Genomic DNA, 15,923 nt, shown 5'->3' with positions numbered 1-15,923 from the left:
CATAAATATATACATTTAGTAAATATCTACTTAAAACAAATATTAAAATTTAGTATTTTTTTATTGTAATATATTAAGATGATATATAATTAATTAATTAAGAAAATTACATTAATTTTGTACATTATTAGACACTAAATAATTTATTATATCATCTTAATGTTTCTAAATCGCTTTTCGCTCGTTTCTTTGTCTTATTTAACATTCATTTTTTGTTTTGCATTCATAAGTTTGACGTTTGCTAAAATTTTACTGGATATAGAAAATAATTTCGTTGGAACCATCAAAATAATTAAGTTAAAAACTAAAAACTGATGGCAAAAAATTTTTCTATTTTAGTTTGAGTTTTCAACAAAATTATTATTATTATTATTATTATTTAAGAGATCTATATTCAGTAAAATTTTAGATTTTAGCAAAATCGTTTTTTCCGTGTAAAAGTAGCAAGTTTTTCAAAATTCTAACATCACGAACGTACGTACATACGCGCATGTCACGCAATAACTGCAGCAAACGCGTGCGATGTATCGCAATGCAGTCTCTATCTCGCCCGCTGCAACGGGCACTTCCTTGGAATCTCGCGGATTGTTGACGACCTTCGGTCCATCGTTTTGCCAGCCGGCCGGCCGGTCGACCGGTTGCGTAATTAAACCAGCGGCGTGATGTTTAATAAATGAGAGTGATGAGTGGCATGCAAGCGACGACGATGATGGCGAACGGCGACGACCCGACACTCGAAATAGAAGTCAGCCGCGAGAAGAGCGAGAGCTACGACCTCGATGTATAACTCATCTCCGTGCACGCGAACGCACGCGGCGAATCGCTGACGCACACCGAGAGCAAATGCACCGAGATCATCGCTCGCGCGTGTATACGTAACGACGACGGCGACGACGGCGACGACGATCACTCGCGAGATTGGCCGAGAAAACTTCCTGGAATTAAAAGCGATCGCGCACGCCGTCCGTCTCTCATTATGAGATACTCCCGTCATAATCAGGACGGTAAGGAAAACGTTCACGGAAACGCGAGAGAATGAAGAAATGTATGTCGATTCATCAGAATTTGAAGTACACCGAGATGAAGACGAGTATCGTCTGCAAAATACTATTTTAAAGACTTTCATAATATCTACACTGAGAGAAATGGAATTTGGTATATGAATAACAATTATTTTTTTGATACGTAAAAATTTTCTTATATTTTAAAGATTATGCTAGTTTAATTAAATTTTGATTAGAATAATCAAATTTTAATTGGAACAACACAGGTTTTTTTAATTAAAAAAACATGAAAATTTTGGTAATTTACCTATCAAAATAATTATTCAAACCAAGCATTTCTCTCAATGATTTTTCTGAAAGATGTAAAATGTTTTGGATACAGAAAAATTTGTTGGACCGTGAAAATAATTCTGTTGCAGACTAAAACTGCTCGCTAGAAAATCGAAATTGTTTTGTAGCATTACTCATCACTTTTTCGTTTTCAGTATAAACATTTCGATGGTGCAATAAAGTTATTTTCAGATCTGTATCTAGTAAAATTTTAGGTCTTTCAGTAAAATCGTTCTCTCTCTCTCTCTCTCTCTCTCTCTCTCTCTCTCTCTGTTGTTACCTAAGATCGAAGATTACAAGAAATTCAAGAATTTCATTGATAAATTTCTTGTTAACCTTTAATCTTTAGATAATTAAATATTGTGAAAATCCTGTCACACAATCTAAAATTACACTCTGTAACTCTTAACGACATTAAAAGTCACAGAATGTAACTGCAGATGGACTCGAAGAGAACGAAACTCTCGTTAGTTCGACACGTGTCTCGTGTGCGACGATCTACCTGATAATTTATCTTTCTTTTAATCTCAAGGTAAACGAAGTGCGAAAGTGTTAAATCCGTTATGTATCTGGCGGGATTCGCGTGCTATTTCGATCCTTGGGTCGTTATCGCGATTACCAGCGCACAAGCCGAGAGCATCCATGGAATAATTCCAGCGCGAACTCTCCACGGTCTCGGATCGACCGCATAAATCATTTTGTGGGTCACCGGAGCGGCCACGTGGTGGCCCCGTTTCACCGGCTCAGCTCGGCTCAGCTCGGCCTCTCCTGATCGAACATTCGCTCCTTCTCGGTCCACGAACTCCCAGCAGCCGATATAGGTAATGCGCATCGGTCGCTCGCTGCCCGTTGCATTGGCCTAAAAATAATCGTCGTATTCTCTCTCTTTCTCTCTCGATGTGGCGTGGCGGTTTGCCGTCTTAGAAAAAGAATCGATATTATCCGAGAGTATATCGTTAACTGAACACAGTTTTTATGAAGACGGATATCTCGTTAATGAGCCAGAACTTATTTATTTTCTTTCAAATAATATATAATTAAGAAACGTGTAATGTAACTATACACAATTATTTAATAAATGTAATAAGTTATTTAATTGTATATTATAAATAATTGTGTACTAATTATAATAATTATATTTGATACTTGATAATCTATATTCAATAAACTGCTGTAATGTTTTTTATATGTATTATGGTGTATACATAGAACATTATGTCCATATAATGTTACATGAAAAAATTTTCACTGCAGTACGTAAAAATTTAGTTAAACAAAGAGATTTAAAATAATTTTGTTGAATTGTCGAAATAACGATTAGGACACTCAAATTGATTGTTAGAATGTCAAATCTTTTTGCAGCGTTGCTCATAATATTCGAGTTTTTTTTCGTAATTATTTTGATGTCCAATAAAATTATTTTTAAATTTTATTTTTAAATTATAAAAACAAGGCCAACAACGAACAATCTCAGGATGTCAATTACTTTATTAACGTGATATCTTTATTAACAAAGATAAAAATTATTTTCGGATGTATATTTATCTAAATTTTTAGATATTACAGCAAAATCATTCCTTTCGTGTAAATTTTCTCGGTATTTGTAAAAAAAGTCGGTGCTATCTTCCATACTGATTAGTGACCATCGATATTTTCTTGGCGGTCATTTCTGGTGCAGCGCCATAAATCCCAATCTATTCGTCTGCTGCGCATTTGTCGGTTAGTGATGCGCTTCCGAGCGAGCGAGTCGGCCGAATGGATCGGAGAGTAAACGAGAAAGAGTGTAGGAGAGAGAGAGACGGAGAGCGATGGAGAGTGACGTCAGGCGTGCAATTACCGATGCACTTGACGCGTCCTCAACAGCGAATCGTCTGAACGAACGCTTGTTGCTGCAGCCACCTCCTATAAAGCCCATTTTAGACGACAGAATCAAAAAGAAACTTGGAACTTGAGATTCCAAAATTCTTAAAGCTATCAAATTCGTTTTTCACATAAAGAGATTAAAATTATGAAAAATATTATAAAATTGCAAGAAATAAAATTTAATAAGCTTCTTAATACATTTATCTTTAAAAAAGATAGAAAAAGAAAGGTTTTGAGAAAAGTTTTTCAATCCAAGTTTAAAATTCAGGAGAGGATATTTGCGAAGTTGACAGCGTCAACGCGAAAGGTTTCTTTCCATAAAATTTGTTTACAGTTTCGGTCCATAATGGATAGAATTCTATCTCCGAATTATAGATCGTCTAGACGGGGCTTAATACCGCCTCCTTCCTTTGTCGTCTCGCAAACATTCGTCAACATCGCGTCCCTCGGCGATCGTGCCTGGAGTCGATTAAAATGTCATTTATCTTCCCGGACGTTTCACCCTAACTCCCACGGTGCGGGAGAAAACGCGAGCCGAGGTGCGAGGTCCGGGGGCTCATCATCGTCGAGCAATAATGGGTCGGCCGCTTGAATATATAGAAAGTGAAAAATGCCTGCGATGGTCAGACAAGGTCGTCGAGGAGAGACGACCCATTCGGTTTCACGCGAGATGATTACTACTGCTGATTGAGGATTGTACAATAATAGAGCGCGAAGGCGTTGCTCCGTGCTCGATACACTGAAAAAATATTTAATTTCAAAATTAAATCTCAATACTAATTTCTTTGAGTACTACATAAGCATTTACCATGATTTATTTACAGTAAATGAATATTTACTTAAAAAAGTTATGATTAAATCAAATGGTTTTTATATTAAATAAAAATATGTTTAGTGAAGATATAATATATTTATTTAGAGCTATTCAAACAATTAAAATTTAGTATTTTTTTCAATGTGTTTATTAACTGTGTATCTTGATATTGTTTAAACAAGAAGCATAGATCTTGTATAACCATGTAATCTTGTATAATCCATAAGAAATGAACCAATTAAAGCCCTTCATTTCTCTCCTTTCCTTTGAAATAAAAAATTCTGATAAGTTGCTTTATGCATTATGCACAAGATAACGACTTTAGATAGACGGCAATTAATTTTGTTGCCAACATCTATATAAAGTGATACAGCTTAATTAGTAATTTATGAGATTGATATTGTAAAATATTAATAAATGCTGTATATTAGTCCAGCTTACAATCAACAGAAGATGCTATTTTCGATAATCAATCTTCTATCTTTATTCTTGATATTCGTGCCATGAGACAATTTCAAAAATGCTTGACGTTTGAAAGGATTATTACTAATAAGCGACGTAAATTCTCTACGGGAATTTTTTTCCGCGAAATGTAAACCTGCATCGATCACTTCGCCATCATTAAAGGGAATAAGCACCGAGCGCAAAAATGGATTGCTTTTTTTGTGCAACGGAAAAGAAACCTTTCTCCCTTGAGGGAGGCTGAATCTATGCTATTGAAGGCTAAAGAGGAAAGAGACGACCGATAAACACTCGAGGGAGCCGCATAATGGGAAATGTATCGTGAGGATCAATACTCTGTAATTCCGTGAGACTGTCATATCAAAATTGACGGTACAATAGACGCGAAATTAGCGATATCTCGTCGATGGTTGATGGGAGAGAAGCATTTTCGTCTCATTCACAGAGCATTCCGATTCATATTCCCTCAAGACTTCGTTGTAGATTTGTTCTTCTTCTTTTTTTTTTTTTTTTTTTTTGTAATCTCGCGCCTCATGCCGATGAAATGAGCTCTAATACAAATGTCGGTAACGTATTGTCGATTGCGTGAAACCACCAGACCCTTTTATGTACAAGACCACTTTCACGAATCCCCTTATTTCATGGGGTTCTTGCTCCCTCGGGCATTTGTTTCCAACTCTTACTTTCGAGGGTCTTACGGTCGAATCTTGCCAGACATTTAGAGTCATAAATGTCACACGAATCTGGAAGAATTTGGCAGACTTTTAAATCTGTACTTTTACTTCTACACTGTTAGATGTGAAAAGATCAACACAGCCAATCCATTGAGTTAACTTTTTGACAACTATGGTCTTTAAAAGCATCGATATTTTGTTTTAGCTTGAGCTAAAGAGCTAAAAAGCTTTAAAATACATAATATAATATGGCTCAAGTAATGAAATTAAATAAGAGTATGTTAAGAAGGACTACGAGCCAAAATAACAAATTTAATGTACGTACTGATGCAAAAAAAGTTTTAACTGAAGAACTTTAACTGATAGGTTCAAATTTATGTGGCGGTGGGTTAATTACCATTTTGTTATTTTTGATTTCCAAGTTTTGTGTGTCAAAATCTAGAGTAATTTCTTTCTGTGGTTAAATTGCTTTCAAAGAAGTAAAGCGAGGAACACTGACTCTTGTATAAGAAAATCAGAATTCTTTATTTCAAAAGAAAGGAAAGAAATGAAAGATTTTGATTCATTTTCTTATGGATTATGCATTATGCGTTATGCAAAAGTCTGTATGTATTCCCCGCTTGAACAATATCAACATATGCACTTAATAAATAATAAGCTAAATTTGAAATTTCAATTTAATACATTTCTTGAATTAAATTGTTTAACTGTTAATTCCATTGCCTTGTTGTTAATTAACGATGTATTGAGTGATGCCTTGTAGAAATGGATTAAAAACTCAAATTGAGTTTATCTAATTTGACATTAATTTAATAATTATACACTCTCACTTTAAATCACGAATACACTAGGACGACTCAATTCACGTTACTCTGACGATAGATTCTCATATTCATAAATCCTTCTAGTAATTTTTCAAATGTGGAATCTACATTCCATTAGACACTCCTTATCCCAAGATCTGCGAGTATCAAATCGCGAATATATCGCCGCTACTTTTAAACTCATAAGATCTTAGTTTCACTTAATTAAATAGATAATAATTAAATAGATAATAATTCAATTTATCGATTAAATATAGTGTATTACTACTTATGATACCAGAGATATTATCGGCACGTAAAGTGCAATCTCCTCGTTCCGCAGCAAAAAAAAGAATTCACATTCACGTGATGCCGAGGAGAGAATTCTCAGATAATGAGAGTCTACTCGAGGCGAACGAGACTCAACACGTTAAGGGCAAAATAAGTGTTTTCATGCAACCATTGGCACTTCGCATTCGTCTCGTAATCGCGTAATTTCGCTCGACCTTCGAGAGCAGAATCGCTCCTATCTTTCTCTCGCGGTGAGCACGAACTTTCTTTTCGAAGCGTCGATTCGATCAATCTCGAACTCTACGATTCGCATCTCGGGTTTTACCGTAATTGTAAATTGTTGACCGGTGCCGGTAGCATTCGCTATCGAGAGGCGTCGTCGTCCATCGCGCGAGAGGAATGTCGAAGGACACGGAAGACGCGGAAAAGGCGCTTGACTGCTGATCTTCGCCCTTTCACCGTTTTAGAAAGGATACCAACCACGAAGCACCGGTATCGCATAATAGATGCGCTTCTCACGCAACATCAAGAATTGCCTGTGATTTGCATTGAAGGTGATTTCTTGCTCTTTATTGCGCGTGATCGTCCATCGTCTGAAAAAATTTCTAGACGGAAGAATGACGCGTGTATGTAGCATCGAGTAGAAAACGAATATAAATATTAATAAAATAAATAGACTATAAAGTGAAATCCTGGTGAAATAAATTCGATTTTTTTTTTTTTTTTCGTTTCAGGGCTGAGTTTAGATAACAGCAATATGTCGATGTCATCGGTGGGTCCGCAAAGTCCTCTCGACTTGAAGCCCGACACAGCTCTTATCAACCCAGGGAACTTCAGCCCATCGGGTCCCAACAGTCCAGGGTAGGTATTCTTATAACACTTCAATTTATTCTTAGTAAATATTCATATAAAACCAGACTCGATAATAAACGAATTTTTTAAATGATCTTTTTTAAAGAGAATTCTCGATTATCTCTTTTTAATTAAAAGAATTGCAAGAAATACTGTTCGTTATGATTTCCTAAGATTTTAACTCTTCTAAATTAAGTTACGCTTGATCTATAAGACCCATTTAATGCTTAATACATACGATTGAGTCATTCGTGTCTTTTTCTTTGAAATATTTGGAGCATTTAGTTAAATAATAATTTCTATCATTTTTTTTAAATATAACATAATTTTATAAATATTTTTAAAGACATTAAATTATAATATGTAAGAATCACTTAATAATTTTTTTGTATATACTTGCAAAAATGATAAAAATGAATCCACGAACGACCCATCATGTATATAGAACTGAAAAATTATTGTATTTATCTATGTATATTAATTTGAAGGAACCAAAATAGATAGATATGTATATAAAAAAGAACGAATACATCAAGCACATTTTAATAAGAATAAATTTGCAAATGTAACATAAAGAAAATTGAAATTATTGTTTGACATGTTTTTGCATATTTATAACATATTTTAATAAAAATAATCTATAAACTCACCGTCAGCTCCGGAGGGTTAAGAGCGCATTTTTCGCAATCTATAAATTAGCACAGGGGGTTTCCGAAATGTGCATGCTACGGTTGTAGCGGCGTAGTTCTCATAGACAATCATTCTCTGCTTTGCATGTAAAGACCCTTCAATGCTGGTTGTCACAGCAACCTCCTGAGTACATCGCCCAGCGGCCAGAGCAAAACGGTCACGCCTTATCCGCCTAATCACCCCTTGTCGGGCAGCAAACATCTATGTTCGATCTGTGGCGACCGTGCGAGTGGCAAACACTACGGCGTTTACAGGTAAGTTTATCATTTCCATGTCGTTATGCAACGAACTCGTTAGTATAAATGATCGGCCGAACGAATCCCGATAACCTTATTGACTTCCACTTACCATTCTCCTTACCTTTCCACTTTGAAGTGAAGAAGTTCCGTGAAGAGTTGAGGAACAATTTATTGCGCTATCTCTCGTGATATCCATAGAAAATGCTTCAATTTAATACATTCGTAAGGAAGTATGTATCCGATGGAAGTTCTAACGAAGTAAGACTTCCTCGTGTACCTCGCTATTTGTCATGCAAATTTGATCCTTGACGCGCTGCGATTTTATTCAAGAAATATACGCGCTCGAGGATAATCGGCGTTTCGATTGCAGCTGAATCTTTCGAGCGGCGACTTCAATAGGAGCGAACAAACTCGTTTGTGTATCCCTTATGCATTTCATCGTGCAAAATAATTACCTTGCTCTTCCATTGCGTTTCTCGAAGGAAGCGAGCATACGGAATTATAAAGATTCCCCAAAAAGAGAGAAAGCAGGGTTGCTATAAAAACAGTTTGCTACAAAAATGGAAATAAGATAAAAATCAGGGAATTTTGTAAAATTTTCTAGAAAAATTAAAACTCTTGACTTTAAAGAAATTTATTATATATACGTCATTTATTATATATACTCTACACAGTTTTACTAATAACAACAACAAGTGTCAGCATTATTAATATTAATTTACATTGCTACGTTAAATTAATTTTAACAAAATATTTAACGGTTTCCAAATAAGTAGGACGAAATTATAAAAAAAATTTTAAATATTACTGAAGTCACACAGGGAAAATTATAAAATTTTGTCTTTTGAAATTGTCAGGGAAAAGTTATGGAATTTTAGGATGAGAAACAACCCTGGAAAGAGAGACTAAGATACGCCCTATGAATATGAATTTATCGTCGTCGTCGTCATCATTGTCGTCAGATGACTTTACTATCGCGAGAGGTTCAAGGTCCTCCAGATTCGCTTGATAATCCTGACCCTCGTCACTGGGGACGACGGTGAATAATTCGTTTACCGACAAGTTCCACCGACAATGCAATAATAATAAGCAGGCCGTTTATTTATTATGCAGCTCATGTTACTTATATAGTGACGCGTCGCGATAAAGCATCGCCGATAAATATAATGCTTCGTTTTTTCCAATTATAATCTATTCTCCAACCTGCGCTCAATCGAAGTAAGCGATGCGCAAAAAGCAAGCAACACGATTCCGAATAATTAAACCGAGTGGACGACGAATGCAAACACGGAGACATTGTTATCGGCATTTTTAGTGGCGGAATACAGTTCTCGAGGCAACCGTCGACTTTTCCTCAATTATTTAACGCTCGATAAGTCTTGAGGCTGTCTCGTATCTTTACTCGAGGGATTAGCATTAACTTCTTCAGAGGGAGGATACACGTGCTCGTCAAAGTATTTGATGTACCGTCTGCGAAGTTACGATCGCATTTAACGATCATGATTCCACTTGAATATTAATATCACGTGGAAAAAATTCGACGTTAGATAGTTTATAATTTTGTTTTTGGTTTAATTTTAAGATGATCATCGTATATTTTCAGATCTAAAGCTGAATAACTTTATTACAAATGTATAATAATAGTTATTTATTTAAAAAGATAATACAGTTATCTATATTTATCATTTAAAATTATTTTTAATAAGGAATTTTCTCTCTTAAGAAATGCATAAAATTCTTGATAGCTGAAATCAAAATTAATATTCGTTATTATAGTGTTGCTTTTAAAATACAAATTCAGAGTTGAGTTTTTCCGCTGTCCATACTTCGTTCATTGCAGAGAAAACATATTCAACTATTGCGTTACTTCTTAGAACTTAATACACATTCTAAACATATTTTACAAAATTTAGTTTAAAACATTCTTTAGCAGATTTTTTGTTACGGTTTGTTTGAATTGAGACATTTAATATTTGACGGGACAGCACAACAACATCCTGAAAATCCGCTGAGATCGAAAACTGATTCATTTAGGTTTAACACTAAAACCACCAATGATATCTTACTAAAACTGCCAATCATTTGATAACTTCTTATTCGATTATTGAAGAATTATTTTGGTAGTATTTATATTGTTGAAATTATTTATATTATATTTATATATTTTCTCTGTACTGTATATCTAATACAAGAAAGAAAAAAAATCGACATAATTATTCAAATCAAAATATCAAATTGATAGTTCTATAAAATTAATAACAATCGTTTTGTACAATCGTTTCGGATTACCAGATTACGCAACGTGGCTGAAATAAATATTTCGGAAGTTCTCGGATATCCTTATTCTGCTGTGTAAAAGAATTTCTTAGCTCTCGCGTTACGATATACCGTTCTTCGGAAATCCGATACTGACTCACGCGACGTATTCTTAATTATTAACGGAGATTTTCGCGCGACCGTTTTTTCTTGTGTGCATACGTAAGAAAAAAAGCTGCGAACGCGGCGTCGCGTTTGCATAATCGGCGCGGTGCGTCGAACCATCATCGACTGATAGAATAATAAAAATGTCGACGAACCAACGAGACACGTAACGCCAAGGCATCGTCGCGCGAGGCGGGGAAACATGATAGTAGGTGAAAAGGCTTCCACACCGCACATCGGCCGTCGCAAGAACGGAGTCCGCGTATCGTCTTTCGTGTTGCAGCTGCAACAGGTCCGGTCGCGGCGAACCGCCGCGTTGCGTGTGTGTCCGCGAAAATGCATTGCTGAAAAGGAAGAAACATCTGCGATGACTTTTATGCGAACACGCGAACTGCTCGCCCGAATGCTCCATCGCAAACACCGCATATCGGCCGTTACAATAGCGATGTTCTGCTGCACCTTGTCAACACGCGTTTTTGTCGGCTTTCGTAATCATCGAAGAACGTCGCAATGAAACGAACTATCTTTACCTTTATGTATGATAATTACACGATAAAATAATTTTACCTTCTACATTATTTACGTTCATCTATATAAGCTCCATAGAAGATGAAGTACAAATCTTTTGGAATCTTTTCTATTCAAGTATAGGTACACAGAGAAAAATGTACTGGTTAAACTAACAAAAAGGTCCACCTACGTTATCACAGAATAGTAAGAATTTCTGGTTATAATAACTAGAAAATGATTATGATAATTAGAAATCGTAAAAGTAGAAAAAAAATTGTTTTCATTCGAAATTCTAGTTGAATCTTTCTGTTGATTGAACCAGAAGATTTTTCTCAGTGTATACCTACACTCTAAATTTCTTGCAGTCTTGGAGTGAAATCTCACTCCAAGAAAATGGAAATACAACCCTTCACTTCTTGAAAAAGAATGACAGTTTTCTTTCTTTTTAGAGTGAATTTTCATTTCAAAGAAATGAAATCTTACTTTTTTTTAAAATATTTTCACTTTTTTTCAAGTGGTTGTATTTTCACAATAATAATCTAATCTAATTATATTTGAGTGTCATGTTCACGAGAATAAATAAAAATTAAGAAAATATATAAACAGTGAAAAAAAATAATCTTATCAGTAACTAGACATTTAAAAATAGCACCTCTACATGTAAAATTATAATATACAAGAACAAAAATAAGTTATAAGATTGGAAATAAGACCGTTTATATTAAATACGAATTATTTTAAATATAAAACGCCACTATGGTCTTAATGTTAAGATATCGAACTATATATATATTTTTAAATGAATTAATCTGAAATATTGATAATCTCTCCAAATTTCTCAAATTTAATTTTAAAAAATTGTAATAAATTTATTGCGAAAAATAAGATTGAGGGAATTATCAATATTTCAGATTGATTGCGTTGAAAGTCTGACCATATCGGCACACAATTATCATTTCTGAAATTAACATTTAGACCGTAGTGGTGCTTAAAGTAAAAAAATAAATTACCAAAAAAATATAATATCAATCATCATAGTAATTGTCAAAAACTATTACTTGCAATAAATGATTAATTAGTTATAACATTATTTAATTAAAAAAAAAAAACACTTTGTCAAGACTGAAAAGATGTATATGTCATATCTTATTTGTACGAAATTTGAATTATGTAATTACAATCACTATTTTACTATCAATTAATTACTATAATAATTATCAATTAATTCACATACGTTGTTGCTATAACTAATATTTTTATAAAAGTACTATTTTCGTTTTTATTATTTCACGAAACTAATTACAGATATTTAAATTTCAGAAATGTCAATGAAATGTCGTTACCAAAAGTATTTCACTTTTTCTCACAATCAGTGAGGAAAAAATTAACATTGTCGCGATAACCGGTCTTCAATTGGGCGATTATAATTGATACGTAATATGTACCATTTGCATCTTTAACATTCCATGCATCGATACAAATTCATACCACGGTATTACGAGCATGCCCCCGAATTTCATTACAACAGTAGATCTCCTTAACATTTTCCCCTCAGTGGCTTTACGAAACGGCTCAAATACGAAAGTTAGATTCTCAAAGTAACTTATCCAATTAAAACTTGTATCAACTTTCTAATTTAGCCCATGAGTTACCGCGATGTAGCGACGAAAGTAAAGTCACGGAGGAGAAGAAGGATTCTGCGTTGAGACATATATTCCAAGTTATATTTATCCACTTCGTACTTCGATCTCTTAACAACACCCTTACTTGATAAAAGTGGTCGATCTGCTTCGTAACGACTTCAACGTAAAAGAGACCAACGAGATCAACGTAAAAAGGACACCATTGTCGGTGTGTAAATATACAACATTTTCCTCCGGAGGTTATATTCTCGCAGAGTATTCTTTCGTTTGAGGGGTTCTCTCAAAGACTTTACACGTTTGCAATCTTCGTGAAACATCTCGAGCGTGACTTGCGAACGAATGAAGTTCTTACACGATTAACGAGATAGATTAAAAAGACTATGAGACCTTCGATTTTAATTTCATCGAATTTTCCTCTCAGTACGATTTCGTTCTTTTTTAATTAATTGACTTCGACAAGTGTTCTATTATAGGGTAAAATACGATACAATTCTGAACGAAATACAAGATTATCACAAAACTGGAAATTAGGGAGATGTCGAAATCGAAAAGGATCAAAAAAATCAAAGAAATGTAATTTTACATTTTCTGGAGAATTAAAATCCTTAGTTTTAAAGAAGATTAATAATGTATCTCTGCAATTTGGAATATATTACCAGCTTAACAATTAAATGCAAGCAGTATCCCAATATTAATAGTAATTTACATTGCTATCTTTAATTGTTCTCTTTCGATAATTAACTGTTTCCAAATTGGACGAAAATAGGAAAATTTTTAATATTAAAAATCAGAGAAAATATTGAAATTTCATCTAAAAATCAGGGATGAAAGTTTAGGATGATGAGGAATTTAAATATATCCTGAAATAAAGTTTGAATGTTCGAGAGATTCAAATTTGATTTTTTTCTGGTAGAATACTCTTTAGTACTCTCCACGCAATGGGATCAGGATTACCAAACTTTAAACTTCGAAATTGGATTCAAATCTCATTTCGTTCACAATTGTCCGAGATGGTACCACTTTACTCTATCGTTTTCAAATGCATTTTCAATGCACCGTGCATATTTTCGCGTAACTTCGGCTCGCGGAGCCGTATGGCCAGTTTCCACAGTTGCGGAATTCCGCGATTATTCAAAACACATTCGAATTATCGCGAATTCCGCTCTAGTTTCCGCGAATCGGCGAGCGGCCTCGAGATCGTCCATTCTCGTTGGCAGAGCGCTCACGCCGAGCGCTCGATCGCTGGTGTACGGCTGGTGCATGCCGGGCGTGCAGGGAATCCCGATGCACGATGGTCAACGTGTCCCCCCTCCCCTCTTCACCCCCACTTTCTCTCCCCCTCACCCCGCGTACCGCGATAGCTGCACCGAGCTACAGACCGGCCTGGCCGACGTTCGCGTTGCATCAGAGCCCCGTCAACCTTGGACTTGCCGCTGTTGGCTCACGAGGTTAGGACGACTACCCACCCGTAGTTCCTACGAGCGGAAGGGGGTTCCCCCCCCTCTCCATCTCTCGTCGTATATAGGCACTTTGCTCCAGTGGCGGCTAATTAACCCTTTAACCCAGTGCTGTTCGTTCCTCCTCGACCGACAAAATGCCTTCGAGATTGGCAAGAATAGTTCGCTTCATGCTTCCCTTCTCGTCCCTCTATTTCAGAAAAGATATTTAATTGACTTACATAATCGAGATATATGAATGTCGCGCGATACACGTTTTATTAATTTAGAAAGGATTATAAGATTTAAGGTGCGTTTACTTTGCGTTAGAGAATTAAGATTCCTTACGTAAACAGAACATTCTAACATTTTTGAAAATGTAATTTCTCAAAGATATGAATGTAAGACTTGTATTTTAAGTTTGTATGGATTAATATATGAAAAGAATGATTTTGCTGGAGTATTTAAAAATTTAGATAAATTTAGATAAATAATTTTAATGGATTGTCAAAATAATTATTTATGATGTTCAAGCTAATTACTAGAAGGTCAAAAATTTTCACAGTTCATTGTTTTGTACACAAGAAAAATGTTTAATACGAATAACCGTTTATTTTATTAATACGAAAAATTAAAAATTATTAAAAACTTTCTTACTTTTTATTTAGAACAACACAATCTTTTAAAAATAAGAAAGTTTTTGAAAAATCACATCAAAACAAATTTTCTCGGTTTAGGATTATTTTTATGGTCCATACAAAATTATTTTCAGATCTATCTATTTAGCTAAATTTCTAGATACTTCACCAAAACTGTTGTTTTTCCCATGTAGAATACAAAATTCGAACATCAATGCTTCTGCGTTTCAAGATTTTCTTTCGAGGATTTTTCTTTCATCACAAAAAACGCAATCGATTCCGCGAGTGCCTCCGTCTGATAAATTTAAATTTAAAGCAAAAAACAGTCGATCCGTAACTGAACGCGCAGGTATACGTTTTCGCGCGGGAATTTAATTAGTCTCATTAAAAATACTCCGGGGCAATTTGTAACCATCTCACACGCGTAATTAACCGGGAAAGAACGAGAGAGAGGGAGAGACTTGCCATCGGTCCGATAAAAACTGGTCGTACCTCCAACATTTGGACATGTTAATACGCCCCGTGTAATGCATAACCGTCATGCGATGCTTCTCGTCCGCAAATTGTAGTAATAGCGTTGCACAACGTTGGGAGGCAGGTCGACGGTGGCCAGTTGGAAGAACGATGCGCTCGCTCTTATTTTCGCGTTCCTTTCGCGCGCCACGACACGACCGCCGCGCGTCCATTTCTCATGGATTAAATGCACCGCGACCGTCCGGCGTGATACGGGAGAAGAAACGTGTAATAAACGTACGTGTGAGCGTTTGCCTGTGCGTTCGCTGGAAGATACTCGTCCGGAGTCATTTTATTTCAATTTCATGGTAATCCACCGTCGGAGCACCGTGTCTTGATGTCTTGAATTAGCTTAGTTATTAAATGATCCTGCAAGTGAGAATAAAATGGAACTGCGTGCAATTTAAGTTGAATCGCCCGAATATTTATTCCATAATTAACAATTCGAATGCTAATTATACGTACACGGAAAGGATAATTTTTCTGAGAAGTATATAAAATATATAAATACAAATTTTTCTAAAGTGTAATAAAAATTTAATTAGATACAGGTTTGAAAATAATTTTGTTGAACCGTCAAAATAATTATAGAATGCTTAAATTTATTGTTGAAATGTCAATATTTTTTAAGCAGCACTGCTTATCAAATTTGAGTTTTCTATAATAATTTTGATGATCTAACAAAAAATTATTTTTACTGTTAGTTAAATTTACACACACACATATATATATATATATAT

General features: G+C 35.0%; 1 protein-coding gene across 8 annotated transcripts in view; it reads left to right on the top strand.

The window, feature by feature from the left end:
- The window catches only part of LOC108694434 (retinoic acid receptor RXR), a 103,072-nt gene that overhangs the window by 73,630 nt on the left and 13,519 nt on the right, over nt 1-15,923 (top strand). For 6 of the 8 annotated variants that reach the window (XM_018203932.1, XM_018203934.1, XM_018203930.1 and 3 more), the window contains 2 exons: nt 6,976-7,102; nt 7,876-8,037. In XM_018203932.1, coding sequence (XP_018059421.1) covers nt 6,976-7,102; nt 7,876-8,037 — 289 coding nt within the window. Of the gene's footprint in view, nt 1-960; nt 1,005-6,730; nt 6,796-6,975; nt 7,103-7,875; nt 8,038-15,923 lie in introns of those variants that run through there. The other 2 variants (XM_018203931.1, XM_018203933.1) reach the window with 2 other exon arrangements.

The sequence above is a fragment of the Atta colombica genome, unplaced genomic scaffold (assembly GCF_001594045.1).
Source record: "Atta colombica isolate Treedump-2 unplaced genomic scaffold, Acol1.0 scaffold12, whole genome shotgun sequence".
Lineage (NCBI taxonomy): Eukaryota > Metazoa > Arthropoda > Insecta > Hymenoptera > Formicidae > Atta > Atta colombica.
This window is presented reverse-complemented; position numbering and strand designations above follow the sequence as displayed.